Source organism: Cyphomyrmex costatus, unplaced genomic scaffold (genome assembly GCF_001594065.2).
Source record: "Cyphomyrmex costatus isolate MS0001 unplaced genomic scaffold, Ccosl1.0 scaffold14, whole genome shotgun sequence".
Classification (NCBI taxonomy): Eukaryota; Metazoa; Arthropoda; class Insecta; order Hymenoptera; family Formicidae; genus Cyphomyrmex; species Cyphomyrmex costatus.
Window position 1 is genome coordinate 1,809,209 of NW_017275390.1, and position 23,601 is coordinate 1,832,809.

General features: G+C 32.0%; 2 protein-coding genes across 2 annotated transcripts; both read left to right on the top strand.

The window, feature by feature from the left end:
* Nucleotides 1-14,019: 14,019 nt before the first annotated feature.
* On the top strand, nt 14,020-18,221 carry Tbc1d15-17 (TBC1 domain family member 15/17). Its single transcript, XM_018551396.1, has 9 exons — nt 14,020-14,124; nt 15,434-15,526; nt 15,607-16,108; nt 16,208-16,378; nt 16,494-16,588; nt 16,709-16,907; nt 16,988-17,205; nt 17,284-17,598; nt 17,677-18,221. Exons 1-9 carry the CDS (start codon nt 14,020-14,022, stop codon nt 17,977-17,979), a joined length of 2,001 nt encoding a protein of 666 aa, XP_018406898.1. The 3' UTR covers nt 17,980-18,221.
* Nucleotides 18,222-19,290: 1,069 nt separating this feature from the next.
* On the top strand, nt 19,291-21,204 carry LOC108782999 (uncharacterized). The gene is made up of 4 exons (XM_018551414.1): nt 19,291-19,618; nt 19,706-19,818; nt 19,903-20,317; nt 20,405-21,204. The coding sequence occupies exons 1-3, from the start codon at nt 19,389-19,391 to the stop codon at nt 20,271-20,273; spliced, it is 714 nt and encodes a 237-aa protein (XP_018406916.1). The 5' UTR covers nt 19,291-19,388; the 3' UTR covers nt 20,274-20,317; nt 20,405-21,204.
* Nucleotides 21,205-23,601: the final 2,397 nt, after the last annotated feature.

Below are 23,601 nucleotides of genomic sequence, written 5' to 3' on the forward strand. Positions count from 1 at the left end.
ACGGTACGAAATATGGACTCAGATAAGTAGTTTTCGCGATATTTTTTTCTGTCCGCGCTACCAACATTATTCGCATCAAAGATTATTCTTTGCGTGTGTCTCTTTCAAGAACTCGATAATAAATAGGCATGTCTAGAAACATGGCGAATGCAAGTAATGGCACGATTGCACGTGATGCGATGACTCATAAATTGACTCCCAATCATACGTTATTAATTCCTTGTTTTTCCGTAAAGTTAAGAAAACTGCGATTATACAGACGAGAGATCAAAGTTCATGCTGTGCGATCGTCCCCTCTCTCTTTCTTGCCATCTGGTGCATGCTTCCGCCACTGATCCCGGGAAACGTCATCGTCTGTTGTTGCCGGTGCACGTGTACTCGCAGTAGCGATATCTCTATTCTGATTTCATGACTAATGACCTCAATCTAGCGCGGCATATTTGTTACGCCTAGCGTATCTCGTCTTTGTCCGCTGTGCAGAAATCACGACGCGATTACATTGGCCAAGATAGTAGACAGGTTTTCCACGATTACGCCGAACGCGCGTTTCGCAAAAGCATATCGATTCGCTCGTATGAAGCGGGCAACGCATTCGCGTGGGTGTCACAGAGCAGAGATGGTATCGCAATAATTACAGGCAGATGCAAGGCAAGCTTTACGTAATCGCGAACCCTCTGCTTCTGACTATTTATTATTACAAGTCACGAGCACGTAAAAGTTCTCGTTGGAATATCGAGTCTATTACACGTCTACATGTAACATGTAATTCAAGTAGCGTGAAAATATAACATATAGAGCATCATACGTTGAACCCGGCGTGATAAGTTTTCGAGGAAATAACTTGGACTCTTTACAAGAGCGCGATTCAAGCTGCGAATACGCAATGTGACATGATAAAGTTCGGTGAACGCTATGAGAAAATAAATACCACTTAATTAACATACAAATGATCTTTATTGTTCTTTAAAGGAATCCCTCCTGGAGACAAACATTTCTGACAAAGTCATACAGCTTGCGGAAACTCTGTGAAAAGCCATCTTTGAATCCATCGCCTTGAGTCCTGTTACGCAGTTCTGATTCGAAAACGTGTACGGCAATTCTTGAGTCAACGTTTTGTTATGTACCATTTTGAATCACTCTTTTTATTCTCCCGACCTTGCCCCCGTAGACTTTTTTTTGCTTGTAAAGGAGGCGACGAAAGGGACTCGACTTACAAACATTTCAGATATTCGAAACGCGTGACAACAAGACTTGAGGTGATATCCAAAGATAACTTTTTACAGAATTTTCGCAAACAAACGTCATGTATTATTTCTAAAAGGGGATTACTAAAGAACAATAACGTCGTTTATGTATTAATTTATGGAAACTATAAATTTACAAATTTATAAGAAATATTTTAGAGACACGAAAAACCGTCTTGACCGAATATAACATTTTTTTCATTCATACATGTTTAATCTCATCGGTTAATTTTCATTTAATATCATTAATTTAGTCGTGCTTATTTTCTTATAATATTCATCGAACTTTAGTACCACGTGTATCATTTATGCTAATTTCAAGTTATCTTAGCTAACAGTCACATAAGTCACTTTGATACTTTATTTTAGAAGTAAATGTTAGTCGAGGTTCATTTCTCTTTTTTCTTTCATTTTTACTAAAGAAACTAACTTCCGAGGGTGTGGTACATATTGGGAATTTTCATCCTTGGTGCATAAAATGTCTTAGACAATGTGCATGCTTAGCGAGGTTGACTAGTAAGATGCTACAAGATTGCCACGTATCGTAAAGTCTTGTCTGTCGTTCAAAAGCAGAGAAATTATTTTAATAAGCGCAAAGTACAGCGACCGTAATACGTTAAATGTAGGAGAATGAGGAGAAATGAGGAAGAATCGAGATAACTTCTCGTTCATTAACTCCTACTTGCGCCTATTTTCGATATTTCTCAGAATAGTTCATTGTCGGCAAATGACATTAATCAAAGAGAAGGCTAGAGAAAGATTACTTCAACGATTTCATTAAATACGAACGTTTCGTTCTTCTATCAGTTCTATCTTTTCCGTTTGAAAACACAAGACGTCGCCAAAACAAAAGGAAGAGCATATCATAAACTATAGTAATGCGTTATCTTTTTTCAAGGTTATATTTTCAATGTGCCATCTTTCGAAATGGAAAATAAAATTTGTACGATCACATAATTCACTTGCACATCGGAAATATGATTTTATATTTTCGGTTATAAGCCGGCGGATCGTAAAAAATTCACAGGTGCGCCGCAAATTGCCCAGCATTGCAATAAACTATCAATTCTGCAGCTCGATTAGATTTGAATAAGGTACTCAATGATCGTGCGATCATTTATTTTTTCCTGTTGGTCTTTTAACACAATATTGTCAACGAGAAGTGCAAGTCCAGTGCACATGCATCACGAATGCAAATTTTTTCTGGGCCACTTCTGTTCTCCGTAATTGGTCGAGAAAATTACGCGTTCCCTCGGGAACGCGATAGGTGTATCCCTATAATTACTGCCTAATCGAGCAACTTGCGGCGCGAGAGCGTTTGAATTTGCTGCGCAAAGAAGCAACGCCTTTATACCGAGAAAATGCAACCGGAACCACTTTTCTCAACCCTCTCACCGCACCTCCCGCCGCTTCGCTCCCTCTATTTAGATGCCCTTCTCATTTCTCTTCCGCCGCTTCTTCGAATTGCAGACCGCGATGCATAAACCCGTCGTTGTTTTAATATTATAAAGACGGATAAAATAACAAAATTCTAGATAGAATTTTCCTTCGATGGAAAATTAATGCAATTGCTAATCTATATTCGCTTGTTCGTCATTCGCGTATAAACTTTATGCGACAATATACGTAAATAATAATGTACGTATTAATATATGTAAGTAATAATCGTATCACAATCAACGAACAATGTTTTTAAAATATATTTTAAATATTCATTTAATATTATATTAAAAATATATTTTTAGAACATTGTTTGTTTTTAAATGTAATTTAATGATATTAAAATTATTTTTAATATTTATATAATATTTTTAACATTAAATAAATGTTAAAAATATATTTTAAAAACATTGTCTGCTGACTAAAATATTAATTGCATTAATCATATATTATCACAATATTCCCGATTCCAAGAACGTGGAGATTTATAGAAGCCCAGGAAAAAAGGCTGCAACAATTTTTTCAATTGATATCGCCTATCGTGCGTATAGTTATAAACGCATGTACATGTGGTTCTTTCTTTCTTTTCCTCTCGCTGTTCTCAATCACGCAAATCATTAATTTTCGCAAATGAATTACCGTCGATTCACAAGGATGCGCGGCTTAATTCGACTAGCCATATTACCCGTTTTTTTTTTTTTTTTTCGATATAGCGGATGTCATATGCGCGCGATTATTAATTAACTGTCGAAAGCTGATCCAAATATAGGTGCATAGCTTGGAGACACGTTATTAATTCATGAATTACGATATGAATTATAAATGCCCGCCGGGGAAATCGCTTGGAAAGACACTTTCGGACAAGTACTGTGATGCTAATCGTATCACGAAGAGATATTTCCACTATTGATTTTTTATCGGGTTGTTCTCTTTCCAGCTAGATCATAATCGAGGGTTTCAATGCAAGAATGAAAACAAATCTATAATTTATAGGATTTTGAAGATCTCGCAAAATACAGTTTTATTCTCGCGCTGAGCTATTCAACTATAAATTTCATATAATATTTTGTGAAAAACGATATACAATTATGATTTTTTTGAAAACGTAATAATTGTCGAATCCTAACACTCATTTCCTTCTGCAGTATCCTGGATACTGCACTGAACTAAAATGTATGTAAATATAATGAAAATGTTCATTATATTAATAAAAATTTATTAAAATTGATCCAATGAAACAATTTTATTCTCATAATGATTTAGGTTTTAAAGGATAAATAATTATAAAACTGTTATTAGAATTTATTATTACAATGTGAATACGCATATTGATAATATATAATGAATATATTTCATCACTACTCTCTATAAAATTTTATAATACGATACACATTTAATAAAAGAATTTATTAAATTTATAAATATGTTCACTATAAAAAACAAATTTTTTTCACCTATTTAATTAAATGTTACGTTAAGTTATGGTACATTCAAGTACAGCAAATTAATAAACAATGATTTGTTATATTAATAAATCCAGTTATTAGTTAATAACAATTTTCAATGTAATATTTATAACATTTATTAAAAGTTCGTTGTATCAATAAATTTCAAGTTAATAAATGTTATTCATTAATATAAGATTTTTTTAAGTATAAGTAATAGGTATTCGCGACCAACATGGGTATTTAATCAGCAATTTGCGTCTCGACATGATATGTGTAGGGTTTGTTTTTTGTAGCTAAAAGTGTACACTTTTGGAATTTAAAGTGCGATAAGGCCGATAGGTATATCGTATACCTATGTTTGATACTTGGCGAAAGCGAGAAAGAGGGTTCTATAATAGTACAATCCACTGCAGCTGCATTTTTTAGATCTATTTTCCATTTCTAGAATGTATTTTCAATACATAAAACATAAAATCATACACAAAAAAAAGATTTATTAAATCTTAGTACACATTTTTTTATATAAATAGCACAAAACTAAATAAGTATAAACTTATAATAAATAAATATTTATTTAGTAAAAAAATGCTAGTTAAATCAAATTAATAATAACATAAAATAATATAGCTCAATATAAAAATAAAATTTAAAATAAATAAGGAGAGCTATGAGCCAAAACAATGTTATTTAATTCAAAGTATAAAAATTGCATTATCATTATCATTGATAATGATTCGATCGGTGTCGAAACGTTTGTTTACATTATTTTATAATTTTTATATTTATTACTTATACTTTGAATTAAACGACATATATTGTTTTGGTTCGTAGCTCTTTTAATTTATTTTGAATCAAAATGGTTTTTGTATCAAATAAATATATATTAATAAATATTTATTTATGTATAAATATTTCAATAATAAGTACTAAAATGTAGTATTTCTTTTATAGCATTCAGTGCAATTATACTCTGTGCAACCGTACTCGTTGTGACACTTGGCAAAAGGAGAGTGTTTCCTGTCTCAAAGAGTACAGCGAATTTGGTTGGACGCACTAGTGCATATTAAAGTTGTTGTATATTAATCTAATAATTATTGTATAATAATTTGTGTAAAAGTAAACGCAAATATTTCAAATTATAAATTTTTTTAATTTTACTCAACAATACAATAAAATATATTAAGAATTTCATGCTTTAATTTGTTTTTTTATTTATAAACATATTTTATGTCACTTTGTGGCCTTAACGTGTATCAGTAAGCACTGAGTGCATCTAGTCAAATTCGCTATTAGAGACACAAAGGCAGTGGAGTTGACAAAATCTAATTTAAATTTGTTGTCTGCAATCATATTGTATTTTATATAAAATATGTATATAAATTTACAAAAGTAAGAAATTTTTATAAATACCTAGAAATTTCTTGTTGTCTTAAGTAGAATTTTAGACAGAAAATGTAAAATGCATGACAAATGTCACATCGTAAATGCAACAATATCATACGCGTATGTTTATTTATAAAACATCTGTATGATAATACAGCATGAGTTTAATACTGCATTATTAGAAACCTGAGAACTGAAAGTGGATGTGTTTGCGTTTTAAATGGAACCTGTTTACTGGCGCCTCTATGTGCACGAGGTGTGCACATTGAACTACATAGCCAGTGGCGTAGCCAAAGGGAGACTGTGGAGACTCCCTCCCCGAAATTCTGAATAATTTCAATAATTTTATAAGAATGTGTAAAAAATTGTTAAGTAGTAAATACCAATTTGTTTTGAGAAGGGAAATTAAATTCTGTTGGGATATTTCTCGTATTTAATTTAGTTGCAAAAATATCGTTTATTGTGTATTAAAAATATATTTGTTGATTTTCCATTGTATTTGACACATAAACAAAAATTCGATAAATTACACAAAAAAATGTTGCTGCTAGTACAACCGTAAAAAATGTGGCGTTAGGAGAACGACAGCACTTCAACTCACGAAATCTCAGTAGGATATATTAATATTTATTATTCAAATTTTTTTACAGTATAATCATTGAAATATTTTGTGACTTGTAGAGCTATTCCGAAATTTTCGAAGCATTTTACAACAAAATGGCGGATTTTTAATAATATTTTGTTCGAGTTTAGTAATTTTTTTTCAAACGTTAAAGTTGTATTATACAAATTTTCGAATTAAAAATTTTCATTAATGCTATATATTGTAGTTGAATATTTGAAGAAGTTTTCTGAAAAGTTTTAGGTCTTTAAATATAATAGTAAAAAAATTATGACAATTTATATGCAGTGTCAGCAAAACATCTGATGCAACATTACAACGACATGTATATAAATTATCATAACCTTTTTACTATTGAATTTAAAGATCTGAAACTTTCCAGAAAACTTCTTCAAATTATAATAATACTATAATAATATAATATTGTTTATCAATTGTACGGTCGTAAAAACATTCTTATATTTGTTCTTCAAATTAAATAAAAAATAAAAAATTAAATAAAATACAAAAAAAAATTTTTAATTAAAAATTAAAAAATTAAAAATAAAAAAGAATACAAAATAACCTTTGCAATGATCACAACCTTGATGCGGTGTAAAGGCTTAAGCTTATTGGTGACTAATGTGATCAAATTGATGTACAAAGTGTTATATACTAGTAAATTAAAATTAATTACAATTTTATTTAACGTTTTAAACGAATCTTTTTTTGTTTATGCTTATCAAATGCGTCACTAGTATAAAGAAGAACATTAAAAAAAACTGATTACATCCCCCCTCTCTTCGAAACATTTTTCTCGCTACGCTACTGTACGTTATAGCTGCGGATATTTTTGATGGGTACATTTTCGATATTATTCTTTGTTACATACATTATTTTGTTTTATAGGACTTGCACGTTACGATGTATGGTGTAGTTATTGAAACAAATACTAAATATACAATTTATTTGTTGAGAGAGAGAGAGAGAGAGAGAGAGAGAGAGAGAGAGAGAGAGAGAGGGAGAGAGAGAGAGAGAGAGAGAGAGAGAGAGAGAGAGAGAGGGAGAGAGAGAGAGAGAGAGAAAGAAAGAGAGAAAGAAAGAGAGAAAGAGTAAAAGTTGAAATAATATAAATTAGAAATTACTGATTGACACTAATTTACAAATATATACAAATTAATCTATAGAACGGAATATTTGGCGCTAACAATAACTGCGATTTGCTCTCAGTGGAAGGCTTTTCTTTATTATTAGTTTTTTTATTCTAAATATTAAGAACCTGAAATATATTTCGTATTGTTTAAATTTCACAAAGATGCATATAATAGATGATTTTATAACAAATAATATATATATATATATTCTGTAGTTTAGCACCGTGGTGATACTGCCAAGTGAAGATGATTCGGGAAAGATTCAAATAATATCGATATTAGTGGTGCTGTGTCTCTGTCCGACCTGTCCGACATAAATACTGAAATTAATTTCCCAACCGCGTCAATCATTTATAATAATTAGATTTGACTTTTCTTGACATAATTTTCTGTAATTTGAACGTATTGATAAAAGATTCAAAAATCTTTAAATTTTTGGTCCCCATTTAATCTCCTTGTTCATGGCAAGATTGAATATCGTGGTATATGCAAGTAATATCATAATAACTTTTGAATTATAAGCGTTTAAAGTTAACGACTCATATCGTCTAAAGTTGGCGCGCTCACAACGCAAAGTAATAAACACAAAAACTATCACTTCTTTTGTCAATATTGATTTTAAGATTACGTATGTGAATATAAGATTTTATTCTATTGATATTTCTACACATGCATTGTTCTAATACACTTTAAACATTTTATTAAAATAATCCGAAGAAACTACCCATACAGCACACTTTATCCCAGAGACATCCCGAGGACGTCCATAGAACGTATTGAGGAAATAGGAATATCCTCAGGACGTTCCTGAAATATCCCTGGGATATTTGTGCTGTTTGGGTAAGAACTTATATGAATATTATAAAATCATTAATTATAAGCAATTGTAATTACTATTGTGTTATCTAAAATTCCAGCCCATAAATTAATTTTGAATCTGTGTTGGAAGCTGTAAATCATGTATTTGTATAAGATTATCCTGCGATTATACATGATAATATTCATCGGTGAACATTACAGTTTGCATTATTCCGGACTGTCGCTGTTCTTGTTGCAACATCCACTCACAAAAATTTCTTCTTTGTGCGTAATCCTGCGGCATCAAATGTTGTACTTTTGTGTAGTGATAAGTATATAATTGGTTTTCCTTTAATATACTGTGAACTGTGTGTTGATTTCGTCATTCCAAGTGTACGATTAATTTGACGAATACTCGTTGAAGAGTCTTCCTCTATAGCGGACATAAAAATGATGACCCACGATATTTCTACTTATTGGAGCAAATGATCCTGACGTATAGGCTCTATTTATCAAATTAAGAAAAATACTCGGTCTCGGAGCTTTACGATTCGGAAATTGTTCTACATATTTGCGCGCAGCTTCGTGTACATTCTGATTACTTGCGCCATAAATGAGAAACATATCGCAATATTCTTGATTAATATAGTCTATGTTGTATTCACGAAGAAATAAATATTTATTGATATTTCTTAATATAGCGAAGAGGCCGAGTTTCACGCGTAAAGAGAGTTGTAAAGTTGTGCGGAGATATTCGATAAGTCAGTTTTTGCGTTTAGTACTTTACGTTGTGCCGCTCCTGAGTGCGTCAACTTTAGATGATATAATTCGTTAATTTTAAACGCTTTAAATATATAATTCAAAAGTTATTGTAGCCTCAATATTTTGATATTAGAATTTTCATCTCAAAATGATCTCATGAATCTCCCCTTAAACGTCATTCGTCTCTTTTCCGGATATCCTATAATTGAATTCTGACTTTTAATTATGTAACTATATATAGAAGAGAGATTCTTAAATCTAAAAAACTTGATGTGATATAACATTTCTTAAATTTAATACAGTTTTTTAGATTTCAGGTTTTTTAAATTTTGTATTTTCAACTAGAAATTTTTTTAATCCTTATATATAGTTTTAACTTTTATATTTTTAGATTATTAAATTATAAGACAGGATACATTGTTACATCCTGATAGATCTCTCTCTCCTATTATAAATACATCATGTTATCTTTAGTTTACTCCTAGTTAGTATTTTATTTTCACGGGGTGCTCTTGATCGAAGAATGATACATATTATTTATTACGTATTGTATTACTGAAAGCTGAGCTGGCCAAGATGATACTTCATGATTTTTTAATATTGGAGGGCTAGTGTGAAGTTGTCCCCCCAAAACATAATTTCGTATATATTTTGAACTAAGAGGAGCAAACGATAATTCCAACTGAGCATTCATGAGCAAACGAATGCATGAAGAAAAAAATCGATTTTTTAATATTGGGGGGCCAGCTTCACACGGGTCTCGCAGGATTCTCTGAGACATTAATGTTTGAGACGATTAATGCTTGAATCATTTTCATTTTTTTGTCCAAATGTAATAACTTACTTTTCAAATAAGTGTTGTTTTAATAATTTATTTTTGCATAAACGTATATTAAATATATTTTTTAAATATATTCTCTTTATATACTTACAAAGGGATTTATTTAATAGAATTAATTCACAGGGATGCACTATATTGAATTATGCATATTATATTCGCATGGATTCAATAGAGGTCTCCCGCAACAGTACAATCATATAGCAACAGTACAATCATGGAAGTCGTGTGCCCCTTGGCAAGGGATGAAAGTTACTTCGCGTGGAAAGTTTGTCGTTCCTGTACATGGAAATTTGGAATGTTCGTTTGCTCACCCTTAGTTCAAAAGATTTGTGAGCAAACAATGAGCAAACGAATGCATGAAGAAAAAAAAATTGATTGTTTAATATTAGAGGATCAGCTTCACACTGGTCAAACCGATAGACTCAGTCCGCGAACGCGTATATGTATACTCTTATACAATTGGATATTAATCTCACGTTTCTTAACTATAAGCACTTTCGTAAAGATGATCCGCGTAAATTCGCCTATAAGCTTCGTAATATTTTTGGCATCGGATTCATAATTACCTTTTCGAATAATTATATAATCCAATAATTCCTAGTGAACATTCTTAACCGCACAACTTGATCTCCGATTCCCGGGTAAATTACTTAAATGCATTGACCCTAAAAACGGAGGAAATTTCAACAGCAACGTGACATAACATCAAAAAAATATATATGTATATATACAATATCATTACGCTGTTAAAAGGAAAATTTCCAACAAAAATTTCAATACTTGCGCACTGTTAGTTGAATTAGGGGATAAGCAAACTTTACAGTGAATATCAAGCTATCTATTATAAAGTTTATATTTTTTAAACAAAACAGTAGGCATGTGACGTACCGTTACATACATAAGTCACAAAACCCATCGCGCTGTCATTCACGCAGCAACATATTATATTCAGACAAGTAGGTGATACTAGGAGACGTTTTGCATATATCATTATACTTTCTAAAGATGATGTTTTTCTCATTGATTCTTTACAAATATCGCTTTCTTTCATGATTTCACTTTTACGATTAATATTCTGTATTATATATCGTGGCAGCAGCAGTGTTCGAATGTCTAAAATCGACGTATAAGACGATTTAACTTGTCTTAAACTTTTTATGCGTTGATTTTAGACATTGAATCGTAGTTGTAAATCACGATAAAATTTTCTCTGTTAAAATGAATTAAAAACTCATTAAATTTGTAACTCTAAAATTATACTACAGATAACTATATAACTAAACTAAGTAATGAGCATATAGATGTTTATCTATTTCCACTTTGATTAATTCCATTCCTAATTTTCTAGTTTGTTCTTATTCTTGTCTTGTGTACGCTGAATTTTTTGTCACATCTATAAGTTCGCAATTTCGACAATAATTAAATTATGTACACAATTGACGTGAAAGCAATTTTTATATTAGTAACTTGTTTATATTAAAATTTTTTATTAATACATGTATAACTTTATGAAATCAACAATAGTTGTAAACTTAAAACGACATACTGAAGATGGTCACATTTAGGACCGTTTATGTAAACTGAACAAAATTACCTTTTTAAAAAAAAGGAAAAAAAGGCGCCAAGTGCGTAAGCCTCACAAAATAAAATGAAATCTTTTTATTATAGATTGCGCCAATTGTGAAAGGAATATGTTTTCTTGTCACATATATAACATATATACTTTCAAAAAGTAAAAGTACAAAAAACTTGGCGCTGCTAGACCTCAAAATATACAATAATAAGATGGTTATTAAATAATTCCGAATATGAAAAATAATAAAAAATTAATAGAAAAAGAAATAAGGATTCGTTATATAAAAATAAACAATATGAAGAGTCAAGGGCGATATAAAAAAAAATAATAAGGTCTCTCTCTCTCTCTCTCTCTCTCTCTCTCTCTAGCAGCGCCAAGTTTTTTGTACTTTTACTTTTTGAAATAAAGTATATATGTTATATATGTGACAAGAAAACATATTCCTTTCACAATTGGCGCAATCTATAATAAAAAGATTTCATTTTATTTTGTGAGGCTTACACACTTGGGGCCTTTTTTTCCTTTTTTTTAAAAAGGTAATTTTGTTGAGATAATTTAAACACTAAAACTAAATTACGGATATATAAAAGTTGATAAATTCAGCCATTTATTGTGAGATCCGATAATCTGGGAACTCATCGACTCGCGTAAAGATACACGTGCGATCTCGCGCTTCGCGTTCACTTGGCGCGAGACACTACCGTGTCTCTTGATCTATGTAATTCAATTGAATTAAAGATAATTTATCACAAAAAGATCCAGTGTAGTACGTGTTATATGCTCATTACTTAGCTTAGTTTTATTTTCAAACCACGTAGAATTAATCATGATAACTATATAATTTCCTAGTTAATCAGTTCTGTAAGAGATGTGTCTCCTCATCAGAAAACTTCCCTCAATCTAATTAAATAAAACCGCGGAGAGATTTCTCCAATTTACGGATCCATTTGCATTAGAAACTGTACTACAGGCGCAAATAATATGACGGTATGTTACGTGTTGTATTGCGGTGCTCCTCCGTAATATTTAGAGTATTAAGGAGATTCGACAACTGTCTTCTGACCGAACTTTATTCAACGATACAAGAAAGCACAGACACACAGACTAAGATGTACTGATAAGTCGGAGATGTTAACTAATAGCTTACGGAAACAGACTCACTCGATCAGAGTTAGAGGGATCTTCACGAAAGAGGTGGAGTTTTTCGATAAATTTTAACCAATAGCATGACATTTTCGAATACCAAAAATATCCGTAGTGGAAATAAAGAAACTGCAGAGGTATGTGAGCGTTAATGACTCAGAAATCCGCTTGGAGATTGATTATAAAATATTTGTAATGCCCAATTTCTTCATCTTTAGATAACTTTCATCTAGGAAACATCTCTTAGAATACAATGGAGATATCTCCTGGATAAAGCAATTTATCTGGAAGTGAAATTAGCCATAAGACCAGTACCATATATATTAGCATTAAAGACTAATCTATATAGGCTATTGCTTAAGGGCGGCAAGTTTAGGGGGTCGGTATTTCTTTAAAAAAAATTTCTAAAGATAACCAATTTTTTATCAGACGTAAACATGCAATAAAGATAAGGTTCCTCAATCCCTGTAAATGATCTTTTTTGTTCTTTACGTCAATATGGTTATTGGACAGTTGAAGGGGGCGGCAAGAATTTCACTGCCTAGGGGCAGCAAAAACCTTAATCCAGTCCTGCATAACTGACTTTTCAAAAAGGATATAAAAGGGATCTTAGTAGGGGTGGGGGGAAGCAGATAAAAAGAGAAAAAGAAAAAATGAAAGTAAATAAGATGAATAGCAGGTAACAAAATTTATCAGGAATTTTTAGGAAGGAAAATGTGTGGAAAAATTTTATGTTAAAAACGTGACGTTAACAAAAGTTACGTGGCACGTAACAGGTATCGAGTTTTTTTAAGTTGTACATACAATTTATTCGATATTTTTGTACATATAGGAACGTTCTCCACGTGTTCGCCGCTCGTTCCAAAAAACGAAGAATCCGAGTTCCAAGCTTTCAACCCAGTGGAAACTGAACTCCGCAGTGCGTTTGTTACGAGCACGAAGCGTCGCAATATATGTATAATGAATTTCAAGGTTCAATAACTGACTTCAGAACAGACTTTATTCAATGTTGATACAAGGAGGCTAGCGCTTAGGGGCTAAGTTGCAAGTTCGGCTTACGAGTATAACAGACTGAAGGATCTTTTAATTTCGTCTAAAGAGGTGGAGTCTTAACTATCAGCTCCAACCAATAACGTGAGATTTCGAGTACCAAAAATGTACGTAAAAGGGATAAAGGAAACCTGGAGAAATGTAACGATGACTCAGCTATTCGTTTAGAGGGGAGTCGTAAAATATTGGTAAGACTAAATTTCAAAAGGGCACTCAAGAGTAGTAGGTAAAAAAAAAAAAGGTTAAAAGGAAAAGACAATAGGTGAAACGAATAAGATGAACGGCTGGAAATAAGATTGTCAGGAATATTCAGGAAAATATGTGTAGAAAGCTTTCAGTTAAACGTAGCACGTAACAGCCGCTTGTTGTTTCAAATCGCGCGACAAACGCGGGGTGAATTAAAGCCGCGCAATAAACAGCGACGTTATCGCGCGGCGTTGCGTTGGTTCGCGAGCGAGTGAGAGGGACAATCAGCGCGTCTCGGACAGTGCCAGGGTGAGACAGAGAGAAACGCGTGAGCGCGCGCGAGCGAGAGAGAGAGAGAGAGAGTGGGAGCAGGTCGGAGGGTACAGTGCCGCGATGTGGGATAGTTGCGATGAGAGCGAGTGTAGGGAGTTGAATTCGACGAGGACGAGGACCGATCGTACGAAGCCCGAGATGTTCGAGCCCACGGAGCAGGGAAAGGTGAGCGGATGCTCCGTTTCGTTCTACCGGACGTCGCGGATATCGCGAGATCGACAAGGCACCGCCGAGCGTCGAAGTATGTTCGTGCTCCTCGTGCAGTCGCAGAGAATGACGTTCCCGACGTGCGCCCGCCCACATGTGCATACATACACGTCGTGCGTGATTCATAAGCACGGGAATTTGACGTTCCACGAGTGGCAACGGCGTCCTCGACCGATCGACCGTGACCGAGAACACCCGGTGTTCGATCGAGGCTCTCTTCGATCGTTTTTTTTCTGGCTCGGACGTAGAGGTTAGGTGTCTCGCGTTAGGACGATCAACGCGCGTCCCGTAATCTTCTGTCTCGCGGAAGAAATCGCGCGGGTGATCCCCGTCGAAATTATGAATACATTATATTTAACGTTTCTCTAGCTGTTTACAAATGGTATGCAATTCATTTGTCGATCATTATTTTTAATTGCTACACATTGGCATCTGCATTCCTAAGTCTGTGACTTATTATATTTAAAGATATTATTTAGTGCTTTCCAGCAATAGATATAGTGTAACACAATAGTCATTTTATCTTGTTTAACATTGGCAAACAATAAGGATGTAATAGTTGCTTTTTGCACAAGTGATATTACTGAGCCTAATGAGGTGACTCTACATGGTCAATAATACTGATCAGTAATACTGATAGTATGAATATTTTTAGTACTTTTGCAACTTTACACAATCAGCATTGTTAACAATATATTTCACTTTAATGAAATATATTTTACAACATATTTTACTTATATTATTTATTGCACTGTGATATGTGATATACTATGACATTGTAATAATGTGACATTAATGTTCACGAATCGAGATCCAGATTATTGTTAGTATTTTACATTAATTGATCAATATTAATCACACATGATCAATTATATTGTCAGTATATATTTGTTAATACTGATAGTATTATTGATCGTGTGGGATTATCTTAAAATTATGTATTTTATACTCAGATAATGATGTCATTATTTGTTTTGCTAACAAAGTTCGTATAATAACACAGGTTTGTTAAATTTTACTTTTATTATGAATTAACAAAAGTTAGCACATGTGATTTCAGATTTGTGTAGATTAGTAAAAACTCAATTGAAACTCATTTGTCAGAATAGAAAAGAACATGCATTCAACTGAGTTATGACATCACAAAAGAGAATTGTCTGAGTTTTGTAAATTGAAAGCACCTAATGATTCACTGCGTTATCTGTTGCTGAAAAGCATCCATTATTTTCAAATTGCTGACTTGTTAATAATTCTGTTGATATATTAGGATCTCTGCATCCATACGGGCGTTGTGCTTCGTGGGGCGAATGCCAGAGAAGATGAGGTTCACAGTTCAGGAACGCTTAATATTGTGGAATATGTAAGATTTTGTTATTGGATTAATATTATGCGTATATGAAGGCTTGGCTTAAGAAGTTTGTTAACATTTTTGCATTGCAGAGTTTCGGCAAGTGCATAGAATGGAAGCCTGTAGAAGTTTCTGTGGTATCGGAATGCCAAGATCAAGATCCAGAATGGTCCCTAGTGGATACACACACGAGGAGGACTCGCACAAACTCAGAGGGTCTGGACTCTCTTGGACGTACGAGAACCGTTAAAATATTGTTCTCAGATCTAAAGTCATTTCGTGTGAATCATGGCGGACAGCAGCTCATATTTATGCAAAGGGATGGTACCACCTACGTTGCCTTCTTTCAGCTGGCTAACGCTGAAAGTTTTATTAATTCATTAAAAGGATTCATCAAATTTGTAAAATCACGCTCGGACAAGAATTTATATTTGGTGATGGACGAAGTTGAAACCGTTTTGAAGAAATCTTTCGCCGAGTTGGATCTATTTCAAGAAAACACTTCCGATTATGTGTGGAAGTTTGTAAAGAACTTACACAATCGTCCTTATGAAACAACAATGGAAGCATTCAGCAAACTTGCAGATATCTGGTGTAAGCAGATAGATTAATGATCTTCAATCAATACATTTATAATTCATTGTGTTTGTGAACATAAACACAATGATTTCATATTGTTTATAAATGTTACAGTGTATAAAGAGCCAGTGAAACGACCTGTTGAAGAAGCAGTAGCTGATTTATTAAACCAGTCTCTTACGATCGAACCTCATCGGCATGTATCTGTATCTATAGGATCTGGGGAAGAGTATGAAGTAATTGGAGTCGGAGTGGACCTACCTCCACGACCACCGTGTCCGCGCGGTAATATATTAACAATTATTTTATAGAAAATACAACTACGGTATAAGATGATCACATATAATGTCTAATTGTATATATATTTCATGCTTAAATAAAAATTGTAATTCTATCATAGGTGGGCCGTTAACACAGGAACAATGGGAAAAATGTAAAGATCGAGAAGGAAGAATCACTGATCCTGAAGCTATCAAAGAAATTATCTTTCGGGGGGTATGCATCTAAATATTTTTCTAGCATTAATAACATTAGTATTCTTTACATAATGTACAATACTTCATATAATGTACAACATAGTTTTTTTGTGTACATATATTTGTGATAATTTTTTAGGGTATTTGTTCATCATTACGTTTTGAAGTATGGAAATTTTTATTAAATTATTATCCATGGAAATCGACGCATAACGAAAGATTAGAACTTAAGAAGAAAAAGACTGACGAATATTTTACGATGAAATTACAATGGCGCACATTTACAACTGCGCAAGAAAGTCGGTTTTCCGATTATAGGGAACGAAAAAGTTTGATAGGTAATTGAAGCAAAATTATCATTTTTGTAAATGTATTTTTATATTGTTAATACAAATCGAATTTTTTAATTTCATTCCAGAAAAGGATGTTAACAGGACAGACAGAACACATCCTTACTATGCAGGGGATAACAATCCACACTTGGAACAATTATACGACATACTCATGACCTATGTAATGTACAATTTCGATTTAGGATATGTTCAGGGTATGAGCGATCTTCTTAGTCCAATTTTGTTTTTAATGGATAACGAAGTAGACGCGTTTTGGTGTTTTGTTGGATTTATGGATAAAGTAGTAAGTATGACATGTTCTCTGCGTAATAAGAATTATATGAATACCTATAAGTAACATTTATTTTTTTCTTTAAAATAGAGTACTAATTTCGAGATGGATCAGAAAGGTATGAAAGGCCAGTTGTGCGAATTATATACGTTATTGTGCACTACGGAACCGCAACTAGCGTATTATCTGAATAGACATGATTCTGGAAATATGTTCTTTTGCTTTCGATGGCTGTTGGTATTATTTAAACGAGAATTTAATGCAATTGATATATTAAAATTATGGGAGATATTATGGACCGATTTACCCTGTAAAAACTTTCATTTGCTTATATGCGCGGCCATTTTGGATACAGAGAAGAATATTTTAATAGAAAACAATTACGGATTTACGGAAATTTTGAAGGTAAAACTTGAAGGTTTTTTTTGGTATAACAGCAACATAAATTTACCGGAATCTAATATGTTATATGATTGTTTACAGCACATAAACGATTTGTCACTTCATATCGAGTTGCCTTGGACAATTTCTAAGGCAGAAGGTATTTATTATCAGCTGATGTCCGTGGAACATCAGATTCCTGATGATGTACGTGTAATTATCGGATTGGAGCCATTGCATAAGTCATCATCGATAAATGGAAGCGATGACGAAACATCTAGTAATAATGCTCGACCCAATGGTCCTCGTAATAATTCGAGACGAAATAGCACAGGTAGCGCCAATGTTAAATTAGGAGATGATGAAGTATCGTTTGAACGCGGATTGAACATGTCATACATGTGAGGTCCACACACAGGACTGGACTTTTATAATCATTTACTGACGGAAAGCTGATTGAAAGTCTACATGAATAGAGAATAAAACAAATTGTTATAGTTTCCGCGAACGGAGATTTACACTTTATTTTATAGTTTGAAAATGTAGCTGTAATATTTTAAACATGTTATTGACAATAATTTTCACGCAGCTTTCAACGAAATTAAATCGATGCTTCGAGGCATAAATGATAAGAAGCACGTTCCTAAACATACGTCAATCAGATTTCTTTTAATTGGATGGTAGTATTTATATTTTTTTCTTTGCTTTAAATGTTGTGATTGATCGTGATCGAGATTAAAATTCTAAACCATAGAATATGAATAGGTTTCGAGAAGTAATGGTAGTGTTGAATTTTGAGATATTTATAACACTTACTGTGTGTACAGAAACGAAAGAATGAGATTATAATCGATGCGTGTGTAAAAACATGCACATATTTTAGTGCGAAGAACACATGGCGATTGTTATGCGCGAACGCGTGGAAACAGATTAAAGATAACATCTTCAGACCTCGATAAGTGTTATATACGCGTAATGTTATATACGCGTAATTTTCACCTAAGTTACAGTCTTTTTTCTAGATTTGTATAAAGCTTACTGTACATTTCTAATAAAAAAATCACCCATTTAATCTTTCATATATCCCCGATATATAGTTTTCTCCCTTCTTGTGCCCATTTTTATCAATGCATGTAAATTAACTTTATTTGGTCCAATTTTCATCTTTTTCTAATTTTTAAAACTACACACAGGCTTTTATAAGTATGTGAAACTAGTGAAAGATGAAGAACTATGTTGAACCAAAATTAAATTAAATCACATTGGTAAAAAAAAGGACATTAGTTACTCTGTCTATAAAATAATTTGAAAGATGGACAGATTAATAAGAAATTTTTGGTAAAAGTAAATAACAACTGATATAATATAATTGGACAGGATTTTGTATGATTAATTATTTTGTAAATTTTCTATACTTTTGTTACACAATTATGCTTATTAGTATTCAGCCTTAAAATGGTATTTATTAGAAATGTAATGTGTATTATTAAATTAATAATCAATTTAATATACTAAAATAGTATTATAATTTATTAGATATTATAATTGAGAGGGAAAAATACATAGAGAAATCTTTCGTGACAAAAAATCAAAGATATCGAGACATCGATTCTTTAAAAAATGCATCTTTTATTTTTATCGGATTTATTCATTTATGTAAACAGAAGCTTCAAGAGCAGAGAAGACATTATCAGATTCCATTCAGTTTCCGACGTTTCATGGCGTTCGTGCATGTGAACGTAAACAATAACGTATAGCTGTCAGATGTATGTGTACTCAGTTGACCTTTCATAACAAAGGAAGTTCGACCGAACATGAAATTGGCGGAATGTGATATTGCGAAACGACGCAAAAAGTGGAAGAGGAAGCGACGCTTGAAGCGCTTAAAGAAACGACTGTGTGAGCAAGAGGTTAGGTTTAACGCGAGTCATTGGACGGCTTTTCCCGAGTATGTCACAGATGCACGGGAGACTTTAGCGACGGGCACGATGCAGGCTGACGCTTTCTGGAAGAATTACGCTGTAGCTCAGGAATGGCAGAAACGGTAAGTAAATAATGGCAGAAATCGCAAGTTAAATTCATAGTAAAGTCGAAGGAAATCAGTTGTCAAAGTAACCTCATCGGTTTTCAGACACAGCATAACCTGGTGGAGATCACGTTGTGTTGCCCTCGAGCACGAAAATAAAATACTTCGCGACAAAGTAAGATCTCTAGCTCAACATCGTGGTTATCGTGACGTTCAGAAAGATTATAATTATCACGTGGATAATGATGACGATCAGGAAGATAACGACAATGAGGATATGGAATTCAACCTGACCGAGGATGAGGATTATAATTATCACGTGGATAATGATAATGATGACGATCAGGAAGATAACGACAATGAGGATATGGAATTCAACCTGACCGAGGATGTGTTGAAATTTTTCGAGACGAGCGAAAGACACAAGCAAGAGTTGCGGCGAAAGCGTGAAACCGAGTATAGCGAAGCTGAACATAGTGAGACCGAGCACGAGATGGATAATTTAGAGGAGCAACATTTAGCGGAGGAACCCTTTGTTGACGCTGTTGAAAGCAGTCAGGTAAAAAAAGAAGAGACTGACCTGCTGCACAATGATGCCAGCTCTAAGATATTGGCAATGAAAATCGCTCCACAAAGTACAGTAGAGCGACATGAAGATACAGCGAATTCATAATATTAGCCCAGTATTCCTCTGAAACCTTAAGATTAGCTATAATAGTAAGCTATGAAGTGTATTCTCTATATTTATTTTTTAATATATTTTTAGAATATCTTGAAAAATAAAAATTATTTTCTCTTTTATAGTTATAGAAGACAACATTACTGAAATGCCAATTGCTTCCTGTTTCGCAATTGTGCTCCAAATGTAACATACTTCCATTAATACGAGAGATCACCGGTAGATGACACCATCTTACGGTTTCTATGATTTTTGCTGTCGCTCTGTAACTATAGATGGAATTGCTAGGACTGATATCAAGACTTTTTCAATATTAATAATTAGAAAGGAATATATTTATTTACAGAGTAAAAAACTTTATTACTGACAGTGTATACATTACTGTCAATCAAAATTAAAATGCATTTTGAGGTGGAAAAAGTATATCTTATATTGTTTCATTAATTTTTAATAGAATTTGTAATATATCTAAATATTATTATTACAATAGTTAATTGAAAATGAAAACCAATCCTTTAATTACATATAAAACTTACAGTTTGAGAAACGCATTTTTCTGCTGAATTATATTAATTTTTATTAGTGAAGTAGATAATAACCCATACAGCACGAATCACACTGGACATGTTTCCGATTAGTTTCAGAGAGCTAACTGTTACAAGACGATAACAATAGTTATCATTGCAGATATGTATTCGATATCAAATAGATACGTGTCTGTTACTGCACAAAATAGTTTCAATCGTCGCGTTCATTACATGAAATGTAGATACATAATAGAAGTCTAATTTAATAATAATAAAAGCCTCGTAACATATGTGATAACCGACATGTAACTGCAATACGTCAAGTACGTAACGTCGGTTTACAACAGATATGTAACTAAAATATATCACATACTTATTGAATCTAATCTATACAAAATCCTAACTAAATAACAATCTTTATTTGCTAACAATTTTATTTTAACGAATTTTTGGCTTGTATAGCTCTTTTTCTTTTGCATTATTAATAAAATATATAATATATTTTTTTACAATATAACACTTTAATATTATTATATTATTATATTGTATTATTATATATTAATAATATATAATATAATAATATAAACGCAGCAGTGAAATCATTACTGAAAATAATAAATCAATAATTAATACTGCACACGTAAAATTATTTACATAAAAACTAAAATAAAATTATTTCAAAAACTTAAAGAAAGTCATAATATGTGCACATCAGTTTGTAATTATTTCGAAATTAATGCTTTTAAATTAAATCTTAAATCGTCTTATAAATCTGTAAATTGTATCAAAATTATGCATCTTTGTTGCCCCTTTTATTATTGTGGAGTTTAACGCAGGCCTGTTTTTCACTATAAAACAAGAAATTAAGAAAATTGTATTATACTTTCGAAAAATACAGGGGAAAGTTATTGTACAAAGTAACTCTGTACTGTTATTTATTTTTAAAAAATAAATTATATTATTACTTAAAAATTAACAAATTATTACCATTTTTATTTTTTTTCTACACATATTACAGAATACGAATTTTAGTAGTAAATAGAAAATTTTGTAATAAATGTTCTATCTTCTACTGAAGGGATAAGATTCAAGAATTGATTTATACCTCTAATATTAACTTTTTAATACATTATCAAATCTTATTGGTCTGTGAGAGTTTAAACGAAATACCGATGAAAAAATGCCGTAACAGTCAAGCTGGATCTAAGATGCTTCTAATATATCGTTTCGTGTGGATTTATATATTACATATGTAAATTCTTAAATGCACGCCGAAATATTTTTTAGACTTACAACGCGTAAACTCTAATGAACTACCGCAGTACTATCACGAGTTAAATTAACTAAAAATCTAACAATTTTGATGCTCATATATAGCATCTTGGATCTTAATAATGTTGAATGACATATTAAAATCTATGAATGACATATTAACAATCTGTATATAATTAATTTATATTGTGAAAAATATTACCTCAGCCGGGAGTCGAACCCGGATCTCTGGCATTCCGTGCGATTACAGATTTTTAATATATCATTCAAAAGACCTCCCTACACGGTCAGTAATACTGATCAGTATTACTGACAGTATGCATTAATTTTTACAACCTTATACGATCAGTATTATTATCAATATTTCACTTCAGTTTGACGTGATTTGACATACATTATCTATGGCGACAAGGATCTTAAGGAAAAAGCATGTATTCAAATCCAAATCATCGTCAGTATTTTACGTCAATCCATCAATATTAACCATACATAATCAATTATACTATCAGTATTCGTTAATACTGATAGTATATTACTGACCGTGTACAGAGACCTATAGATTTTAATGTATCATTCAACATTATTAAGATTCAAGATGCTATATAAGATGATATATAAGCATCAAAATTGTTAGATTATTAGTCAATTTAACTCGTGATAGTACTGCGATAGTTTATTAGAGTTTGCGTTGTAAGTCTGAAAAATTTTTTGGCGCGCATTTAAGAATGTTACATATGTAGTATTGTATATAAATTCACACGAAACTATATATTGGAAGCATCCTAGATCCAGCTTGACCGTTACGGCATGTTTTCATCGGTATTTTTTTTAAATGTATTATTACATTTTATATATAAATATATTAAACAAGTACATAATGCGTCGTCTATAATATAGTAAATAATGCAGATTGCAGAGTAAGCTTAATATAAAAAGTACGATTAAAAAATTAACCAATTATATATTCAATTATTACAAAAGAGTACACAGATATATGAACTATACGTACATTTTGTCTCTTAGCGGAGCTTGAACCTGCTATTTCTCAATAATATTGTCTATTTCAGTCTCTGAAGCTTCTGATCTCTGACTACAATTATAAAAATAATCTACACTGTACGTATATTAACTGTATTACAATTAAAGTATAACATTTAACAAATTACACGTATATCACATTTAAAAACTAATAATTTCTACGAATAAATAAAATTTATTAATATATACATTAATACGATAAAATATACATATTACGTAAAATAATAAAAAGAGGTTTTAATAATAACATACATGTATAATGTATCATCTTTCTTTTTTGCTTTTTTCTTTACCATTTTACAATAATGATTTAAATCCATTGCGAATCTTTTAGTGACTTTTTACGGTCTAATTAAATACATTTTATATAAAATTTATTTTAATAGACCGAAAAAGACCACTATTTAATATGAGAATCATTAAAAAAGAAATAAATTTACAGAACTCTGTGTATATATTTAACAAATACTAGAATCTTTTTAAAA